This window comes from Sciurus vulgaris (assembly GCF_902686455.1).
Source record: "Sciurus vulgaris genome assembly, chromosome: X".
Classification (NCBI taxonomy): domain Eukaryota; kingdom Metazoa; phylum Chordata; class Mammalia; order Rodentia; family Sciuridae; genus Sciurus; species Sciurus vulgaris.
Genome location: NC_136471.1, coordinates 26,545,565 through 26,556,143, shown reverse-complemented (window position 1 = coordinate 26,556,143; position 10,579 = coordinate 26,545,565). Strand labels below are relative to the sequence as shown.

General features: G+C 36.8%; 1 protein-coding gene across 1 annotated transcript; it reads right to left on the bottom strand.

The window, feature by feature from the left end:
- Positions 1 to 2,099: 2,099 nt before the first annotated feature.
- On the bottom strand, positions 2,100 to 5,552 carry LOC306650619 (eukaryotic translation initiation factor 4E transporter-like). Its single transcript, XM_079122720.1, has one exon. The coding sequence runs from the start codon at positions 5,541 to 5,543 to the stop codon at positions 2,586 to 2,588; it is 2,958 nt and encodes a 985-aa protein (XP_078978846.1). The 5' UTR covers positions 5,544 to 5,552; the 3' UTR covers positions 2,100 to 2,585.
- Positions 5,553 to 10,579: the final 5,027 nt, after the last annotated feature.

The window sequence follows — 10,579 nt, the reverse complement described above, 5'->3', positions numbered from 1 at the left end:
TTCATATTTTTAGAGAAAGCATCATCTAGCATAACTATATGATCTACAAGTTAAACTAAGCCATTTGTAAAAACAAGTAAACAGAGTGTACTTAAAAAGCAAATTATCCAGGATTACCATGTTAAAGTTACATCATATAAAATAGTTAATTCTAAGCAATAGGTCTTATGATGTGCTTGACAAGTACTTTTCATGAAATATTATTGTGTTTTCTGAGAGTTTATGTTTTATTTAGATATGTTGACTTTTTGCTGATATTGCTGACCTTTAAATCTAATTAAAGTTCCTTAGAATCCAGATTCATATCCTTTTATCTCTGCTGACAGATTTTAATTTGAATGTCTGTAATAAAGTGCACTAAAATTTAGATTATACTAGTAATAAAATAATGTTTGCTTTACTAGGATTTCAGATATATTTCAAGTTTAAAGAAAACAAGAACTCAACAGTTTCCATTTTGAAGTACAAACTTCATTATTACATTTTCCACAGATTAAATGAGGTGGGTTTGATAGTGGAATTATACTGATTTTCCTTTTATCTATTTCCCCTATTTCACTGCAGTTCAATTATTTTATAAGCAATTTTTGAAAAATAACTTTTTATAGAATCAGTATAACTTTGTGTTTTAAAATCCTACTATCAAGAAGTCTGAAGCCTTAGATATCTGGTTGGGAAGTAACTTTATGCAAGTCATACCTGCCAAGCCACAATTGCTTTAGCATTCCAAATTTTGGCAGTCAGACATAACTGTGAATTCCATCTGCTTGAAACTGTACTTCATTGTGACATAAGAAAATTTTTTTCATATGCATTGGACATAGAATGCTTGACTAACTTCACTTTTTTTTTACTATTACCATTTTAGGGGAGCTGAGTTGCTGAAAGTATGCCATTATTTCATTGTTTACTGCCCGAGTAGCTGAATGTCAACACGAGTCATGATATGTAGTAGTTTCAAGTAATATTTTTTAACTCAATGAATATGTATTTTACTATTTGTCATCATAAAACATCTTTGTCTATAGTACTGAACTCTTCTAACTCAGCATTTGTCTAAGGGTTTTTACAGATAGGAAAAGAGAGAGATATCAAGCATTTTTATCTCAGGCTGTAAGTTGTTCTTTGTACTTATTACCTTATTTAATTCTTGCAATAACCTATTAATAGACCCATATGAAATACAAAGAAATGGATCCATAGAATAGTTATCATATCCAAGTTTATATAACTTGTAAATAGGTGTTGTGATCAGGATTCAATCTCATGTCTTAACCACAATTACTAATGATTGTCAATTTTAACTAAAAGGGTAAAATAACACATTTTAAGGTACATCTTTTTTGTCTGAAGGTTTCAAAATAGGATATATCAATAACTTTGGTAAACACAATTTTGAGAATATCAGTCTGAACACCCAACCTCTGAATATTGTATAGTTTATGTATCATATATAAATAAGATACAAATAAAATTTCTTCCTAAATTTATGTTTCCCTTCTCTTTTTCTCTTTAAATTAAAATCTGTAGATTTATATCAATTTCTAAGATAACCAAATTTATTTAGCCAGATATGTTAACTCTTTCTCAAAGAATAATCCAAACTATCCACTTATTATTTATGGAAATAGAATAAACTTAATTTTCATTTATATAACCAAGTAAGGAAGGAAAACATATTTCTGCTTCACAAAACTAGCCTATTTTTAGGCATCCTTTAATAATTTCTGAACAAGAATAATATATAATATATTATATTCAAATGGAAACATATCAATATATTCAAAAGTTTATTTCATAATATAATTTATTGTAGTCACATTTATGTAATGTTTTCTAGTTCAGAGCTCCTAAATATGACTTATTTTATGGAATTAAAGTTTACATATAATTATTCAGGAATATAATCATTAAGTAAAATGATACATAACTGTAATTTGTTTAAAATTTCATTTTACTTCTTGATGACTTCATGTACATTGTTTTTTATGATGTCTGATATCAGAAAAATATTAAAATTATATCCACCATCTTTCACTCTGTGTTGAACATTTTCTTTTTTTTTTTTCACACACATAGTATATGCAACTTTAATCAACCAAAAAAAAAAAAAATCCCAAATGTACAAGTGAAAAAAAAAAAAATCCAAATGTTGACACAGGTTTAACTAATACCAACTACTTTTATGTACAGTTGTATAAGTTCAAAAAAGCTATTCTATATGTATGTACAAAAGTTGTTTATACACAGGTCTGTACATAAGGGCCTATACATTTATTTCCTCAGAACCCTTAGGTGCCACCTCTTGGTGAAGACACCAACACTTCATTCACATATCTTACAAAAAAAGACTGTTTCCAGGATTGACGACACTGTGCATCCTGTATTCAGACTACGTAGACCCCACTCGATTGGTTAAGATCCTTCTCTCATAATGCATACCACACCAGGTGCGTGGGTCCCCTAAACAGCTTCACCCAGAGTGCTCCAAAGTAAAAGCCAATAAACCAACCGAGATGAGGAAGCAAAAGTCCTGAGCAGGGTGCCACCAAAAGTCCAGGCATAGGTAAGCCTGCCTGTCTTGCTCATTGTCGGTATTCCAGTTCATCTACACTGATGACTTTGGCAGGCATGGAGGGCAGGGGCTGCTGTAGCACATCTGAGCCAAACCATTTGGCAAGACCCACAGGAGAGCTGCTCCTTTGGTTGGGGCGATGCTCCAGCTGAGAGTGCATTTGGGGCAGGCCTGACCTGCTGGGCATGTTCTGAGGGGTCGCCTGAACGCTGACTGCTGCTGCCTGGGAACCAGAGCCTGGAGGATGCAGAACTGAGCGCTGTAGCTGCTGTTGCATCATTGCCAGATGCAAAGCTGTCCCAGGACGAGGGTTTAGGAGAGGGTGACTAGCAGCTGGTAAAGGGTAAAAAGGCTGACCCAGGATTGGGCCAGATATTCCCTGTAAATGAGACAGATCTATCCCAGGAGGAAGCACACCAGCTTGCAACAAACTTGGAAGATGCTGTGGATGTACTCCCTGGGCCAGCATCCTCTGGACCAATCCTGGGTGAAGCTGATGAGCAGGCCGAACAATAGGGACATGGGGAACAAGGGGAACTTGGTGGATAGGGCGGAGAAAAGGTGTTCCTGGAACTGGGGATGCCAAGGTGGGTGTTTTTCTTCCAGTTGCTTTAGGTCGGTAATCTTGTTCTTTGGTGTATCGGTTTGTCTGGGATAGTGGGGTGGAACATGAAGATGGCTGTAATGTTGACAATTTAGGATTTGTCATAGAAGAGTCTCGATCAGCACTGGGAATGGAGTTAGATGACAGCAAGTTCTCTTCAGTAGCCTTCTGAGTATCCTCTTTACTGTCAACGGGAACAGCTTTTCCAGATGCTAGCTCCTCCTTGCTTTTCTCTTTGCTCTCGTACATCTTCTGGATTACTGAGGTAGGGGTGAAGGAAGGAGAAAGCATGCTTGTGATGGAAGCGGCAGGGGCTGGGGAAGAGGAATTCCCTCGGTGCATGGGTGCTGGTGACTTGGTCACTCGCTGTTGCCTGTTTCTGAATCCATCTCTGGTTCTGTCCACCTGTTGCTTGCTAAAACCAGGCTGGTAGAAGTTTGCTGCCTGCACTGCAAGATCATGTGGTAGGGCCAGCCCCTCCAAAGCTGCTTGTTGCAATTCAAGCTGGCTCATCTGCTGGGCTGAGACAGGGCTCATGGGCTTGTGCATGCCTTGGAATGGATCTCCAAGTAGCTGCTGTGGTCCTGGTGTGAAACCAATTGGTGATGGTATTCTTGGGCAAAGGTAGTCTGCTGAGGCTGCTCGAGTTTGGAACACTTGTGATATGGGAGGAGAGGGTGCTCTTTGGCCCAGTAAAGATGCAGAAGGCTCTAAGCTCCCCATAAGGCCACTCAGAAGATTGGAAGAAGAAGGTCTCTGAACTGGTTGACCCAGAAGTTCCTGCAGGATGTTCTTAGGGACAGGCTGGCCTGGAATCTCAGCAGGGGATATCAAATGGCTTTCAAGGTTTCGACTGACTTTGGGCTGCGAAGGCAAAGTCCCACTTGCCTTCATAGTGCTCACTAGTTTGTTGAATGCAGTCATATCTCCATCTTTCTTGAGTTGTCGATTGCTGGTTACAGCATTCAGGGTTTCCTCTAAGTGTTCTGCCATGAAGGGAGTTGAATTCTTTACTTGTTGGTCCACCTTTAAGCCTTTGAGCCCTGCTTCTACCTCTTTCACTGAAAGCACAACCCCTGAATGTGAGCTTTCTTTAAGTTTTTCCTTATTTGCAGAAAGGCTGGAAAGAAGAGGTTTTAAATCCACTTTGGCTTTCTGTAGCATTTCTAAAATATCCACTTTATTTTCAGCATGGTCCTCCAATGGTATAGGAGCAAAATAATTCCCCGAGTTCTGTCCAGGAGAGAGGATGGCTTGCTCCAGACCAGCAAGTCTCTCTAGCTCTTCATGTGGTGTTGACCCAAGGCTGCTGGATCGACTTCCTGATCGGCTTGGGTTAGAGAACCACCTACTGAAGCGACTGGCAGAGACTGACCCTTCTCCTAAAACATCTTCTATCATCGAAGCCAAGCATGGCACCTTATCAAAGTTAAAGAATTCATTAAAGTCAAATTCTCCTGGGGACTGCTCAGGCAAGACGGCATCTCTTGGCACTTCCTGATCAGCAGTAGGCTCCTGGGTGAGGATGACTTCCACCTCATCCTCCTCGGTTACTCCTCCATTGCACTCAACTATGCCTTCCTTCACAGAGGTTGTCCGTCGTCTTGTTCTTTTTCTACCTTTGTGATCTTCTTCTAGTATCTTATCATCAAAGCCAGTCAGTTCAATAGTTTCAGACTGACTTGTGGGTCCAGCTGAGAACCATTCTGGTTCTTCTTCAGTGTATGAATCATTTCTTCTGCATTCTCCAAAGACACGCTTACTATCCCCAAACTCCCTCCTGAAACGCTTGTCTTTATAGTCCCTCTCACGATCTCTGTCTCTCAAGTCCCGCAGGTCCTTATCACTAAGACGGTGATCCTTCTCAAAGGTCCGGACAGAGATTATCCTCCCACTGCCAATCCTTCGTCCACCAAGCAGGCGAAGCCCATCACTGTCTTTCTCCAATGGACTTCCTGAGCGGCGGGAGCTAACAGCAGCTGTCACGTGACAACCCCCACCAAAGCTTCGTCTCTGTGGGCTGAGAACAACATCTAAGTCATCTTCTTTCACACGCTCTCTTGGATCTACGATCCTACGCACCAGGGACGGTCGGTCAGTATCCAACTCTTTCTTCAGATTTTCCACTGGTGAGCTACGCCCTGAAGCTGGGTAAAGAGAGGCATGCCACTTCTCAGGGTCCCAGACACCATCACTGTCATATTTTTCAGAGAGGCATGAAGGTCTCTGTTTGGAATGGGGTCGTTCTTTTATATCCAAGAGCTCCTCTTTTGTATAGCGATGAGGGGATTTGGAGGCCGGCAGCTTCTTCAGGTCAAGGAAAGTATCTCCATTTTCTGTTTCACCCACACTTCTCCTATCCATGGCTCCTCTGTCTACAATTTTTTACACTCGGTGCCTTCGCCGCTCAGGCGGCCTTTCGTCTCCGCCGCCGCTTCCCTCTCCTCCCCTCTGCCCGCGCCGGTCCCAGCACGGCTCCCCAAGGTCTTCGCTCTCGGCCCCCCCAATCCCGCTCGGGCTGTCTCTCTTCAGCCGCGATAACTGCGGCCCGGCCCTCCCTGAACATTTTCTTCATAATATTATATGTAGGATTGCTACTTAATCCAGCAATTCTGATGAAGGAATCTGGAAAGTATTTGTTAGAGATAATGTAAATAGGAGGTAGATGATTTGGGGCAGCAGGGAAAAAAGAATGACATTTTTGTGAGCAAATAGAACTGGTAGTATCAGTGATCATAGGAATTGGTGAATAGAAGGCAAAACTCCTTAAGAAACTGCAAGCTAGATAAATGGTCTGACATATAACTCCCAGGAAAATAAGAATATCATGCACACATCTGTGAAATTCTGGGCCATGAAGGCTTCCTGTATGTAGCCAGATGTGGAAAATGTCATTTAAGAACCAGAATGTCTGCTTTGTTGCTGTTTTATGGGGAAAAAGCAACAATTTTCTCAATGGTGAATATCACCTCCCCCGCTTAGGAAAATATCCACAATGAACTTTGAAGCAGCTTCTCAGCTGAAAAAGTTAGAATCCAGAACACTAAAAGATCCATCTTAATAGTGCTGCCTAAGACAGTAAAAGAGATTCCAAGTTCATACAAGCAGCCTGAAAAAGAGAATAAAAGACACCAATGTGAAGATTAAGGTGAAGGAAATGGATCTTTAAAAAAAATAATAATAATAATCACAGAAAAAAAAAAAGAAAGAGAGAGAAACCTGACAAGTAACAGCCTAAGGAAGGAATATAGCCACCAAGAAACTAAGTAGTGAGAAAGGTTAGGCAAAGTTTCGAATAGTGATATTTGATGTTATATTTTAAGTTTTTTCTTTTGTTCTGTACTACCACTATATTTCCACAAACCTTCAATGTTAGTATGATGTATGCAAAATACTTGGTAAGTAGTGTTTTGTAGAAATGAAGAAGTAGGGTCCAGAGGCTCTCAGAAGAAGCATCAATCTTCCACCTGCCAGCTACTCATGCAACTTCAGATATAAGGAGTAGTATTATAATTCAATTGTTACATTGTAATATTAAAAAAAGAATGAATCCAGAGCTAAAGGATTAAGGCACACACACTCTAATTGCACACGAATTTGGGTACATTTGGAAAGTGTTCACCTATAAAATATCTTACTCTTAGCAAAAGTCCCTAGGTGTTCAGTGCAATATTTTGCAGCTGACATATAGTAAAATCAGAGATCATCAAATAGTTTGATATATGAACATCTTCTGTCCAGTAAATATTACAAAGGAAGTACAGAAACATGCATTAAAGCAAAATGTTGATGTAGAGAATAGCAAAAAAAAATATTTAGAGATAGGCTTAGTGTAGTTTTGTGGGGGTAAAAGAATTATAGAAACATCAGAGGTGGAAGCATGAAATCACATTTTCTGTGAAAAAGGATGTGTTACTCAATAATATTTTAGAAGTTGGAGGTTAAATGTTATGTAGCTGCTAACATGTCCCTGTTGTGAAGAAAGGAACAACACAAACAATGGCCCATGTCGTTATGGAGGTTGTTATGCTCATAACATTTGAGTCATCTCATTTTAGAAATCTGATAAGGGAGACAATAACTTAATAATGTGGACTATATATTTCTATAAAGTCAAGAAAATGGATCCTGGTAATGGCATGTGCTCAAATTATGGGTCCCTAAGTAAGAATATTAGAACAGGCTTCTATTCCCTTTCCTAACTACAAAATAATCACTGCTTCAGGGAAAAGTTCTGTTTGGCTCTCATAATTTCTGCTACTACTACCCAGGTGAATAAGAAGGAATTAGTCTGTGACCTTGAAACTTCAGACAATCCGTACATACTGATTATATATAAATCTCCTTCCATAGGCTATACCAGCTTGTCTTAATAAGTGCTATCAAAAATAGTGAATTTCAGAATACAGGAGATATGAAGATAGATAAATTCTAGGTCCTTAGTTATACCCGAAATCTAATTTTGCTAAAGTATAGGGCTGATTTCCTCCTTCTAGTGTGTCATACTTTCAGAATGGATTGTCTCAATTTTTTAAATTTATACAAACCCTGAATTAGATGCTCTTTGGCATTCTATTTTTACAAGTGTTTCCCCCAATCCAACAAAATTTGAAATAAGTTCCATCACTTCTTTCTACTTATGTGTTGCCTCAACCTTATTTAAAACTTCTCCCTTCTACTGTCTGTAGACCTTTTGTGAACTGCTGACCTTTCCCTTTTCTTAAATAAATCATATAAATTGAAATAATCCTTTGCAATTTCTTGTGTACATTTCAACTTCTACCAATTCACCCAATTACCATTTAAATGTTTTTACAAGTTATAGTGCCTGCAGAGTATACTGCTGGTAATCAGATCTTGGCTGTGACTCTGGATTCATATGTTTCTGCACAATGTTTTGCTCATTTTCAGCTTTCAATAGGTCCTTATGCATATGTTATCACTATTGTCCTGCTGTCTGTCAACAAACTGAACATTTCTTGCCATTAATGTTTAGTTATATTATTATAAACTGTGAAACAGGGGTCTTAAACAATGTTGTGGGACAGGGTGCATCAAAAGGGGTACCTTTTTTTTATCCTTTCCTTCCTTCTTCCTATCCCATCTCTAAAAATACTTGATGAAAAAATATAAAAAAGTAATGAAGTAAACATATAATTATTAAATATCTTAGAATTATGAACTGATAGAAGATTAAATCTAGCAGGAGACCTTGGAAAACTTTTAATCCTCTCATTTTATATTTGAATAATATGAGACTCAGAGGACTGCTTTTGATTGCCAATATCATCAAGTTGGTGACTGGCAAATCCAGGTCTCAGATCCCAGTCTCCTGATACCCAGTTTAATTTTCCTATTTTATCACAATACTGCTGTAGACTTAAAAAATAAAACTCAGAAACATGGACTCAAATTGACAACGACCTAGTAAAAATAGGAATGAACATAAGTGGATACGGTTATGTACAGTAGAGGTAGAAATTTTTTCCATGAATGTAGTAATTGTAATCAGTGAATAATTTAATAAAATGTTTTGCTCAGTAATCTGAAAATCAATGAGAATCACATTTATGAAATATTAATTTAATAGTATATTAAAAATACTATTAAGTAGTATATTTAATAGCAATAGTATTTTAAGGATAAATAATAAAACATATTAATTATAAATGATAAAAATATAGTATGAATTTTAAAATATCAAACCTGTACTTTTACAAACTCAACATGTAATTTTTATGTAGCATTTGTTGCATAATACACTACCCCCAAACTCACAATTCTGTAAGTTTCCAATTTGGTCTGTGATTAGATGATTAATTCATTGTTCTCAGCAAGGTTCATTCATGTATCTGCTGGTGGTCTGGTAGGAGTTCTGCTCTTCACTGAATTTACTAGGAGAGGTGGAGCACATACCTATCATCATCCAATAGGTTAGCCTGAGTTTGTTCACAAGGCAGCTAGACAGTTTACCAATAAGGAAAAAAAAATCCTGAGACTCTCAAAAAACTGAGGTTCAAATCCAGCTCAATGTTGCTCCTAATAAATTCTGTTAATCTAAACAAATCTTGAGGCCAGATGAGATTCAAGTGCAGAAGAAAAACATACTCTAAAACTTAATTCAGTGAAGCTGTAAAAATCACATGGAAGGGTCATGGAAATAAAGGTAAAAATAAGTGCAAATATTCTAAAATCTATACAATCACTCAAACTGTTAACAACATACATATAAGTGCTCTAATATACAAACACACATTTTCTATATATTATGCATATGTATATACTACATACACATATAAATATGTTAAATATATATGAATATATTGTTTATAATTTTTATAAATGCAAATATGTATATAAACATGTTTATATTATATATTTTTTATTTTATGTGATGAGTTAACATGTTTATTAACTCTTCACTTTATAATATTTGAGGAGAGTTTTAGATTTACAGAAAATTTGTAAAGATAATAGAAAGCTATCTCATAATGTATAGTCATTTTCTCAGATTATTGACATGTATTGCTAGTATGATATATTTGGTATGATTAATGAATGGATATTAATATCTTATTATGTATTATAGTCCATCCATTGTTCAGGTTTCCTAAGTTTTGCCTAATATCCATTTCTCATTCCATGAAATCATCCAAGATACCATAATACCCTTATTTTAAAAATTGTATTTAAATTTTTAATTGACAAATAAAATACATATACTTATGGAGCATCACATGATATTTTGACATGTATACATTGTGGACTAGCTGAATTAAGGTAATTAATAAATGCCTTACTTCTCATGCTTATGATTACTTTGTAAAGAGAATAGTAAAAATCTACTTTCAGAAATTTTCAAGTATACAGTACATTGTTATTAACTATAGGTATCATGCACTACAATAGATCTTGAGAATTTATTCCTCCTGTTTCTTTACACTCCTTGACCAACATCTCCCCAGTCCCTTCTCTGCCTCTTCTCTTAATCTTTGATACCACCATTCTATTCTATGCTTCTATGAGTTTAGTTTTCTTATATTACACATATAGATTACATAGCATTTGTCTTTCTCTGCCTAGCTTATTTTACATCATGTAGTGTCCTCTAATTTCATTCATGTTATCACAAATGGTAGGATTTCAGTTATTCAGGCTTAATAATATTGTATTGTATCTGCATATTTATGCATTCATATATACATATGCATATGTATGTAAATACAACATTTTGTCCATTCATCTATCAATGGACCAATCAGTTGATTCTATATCTTGGTTATTGTAAACAGTGTGCAATAAAGATGGGTATGCATGTATCTCGTTTTTATAATGATTTCATTTCCTTTGGATATAGACCCAGCAGTACAATTGCTGGATATACTTTTAAGCTTTTGAGA

Excerpts from the sequence above, each read along its gene's own strand:
- LOC306650619 (XM_079122720.1), bottom strand. The coding sequence starts at position 5,543 with ATGGATAGGAGAAGTGTGGGTGAAACAGAAAATGGAGATACTTTCCTT.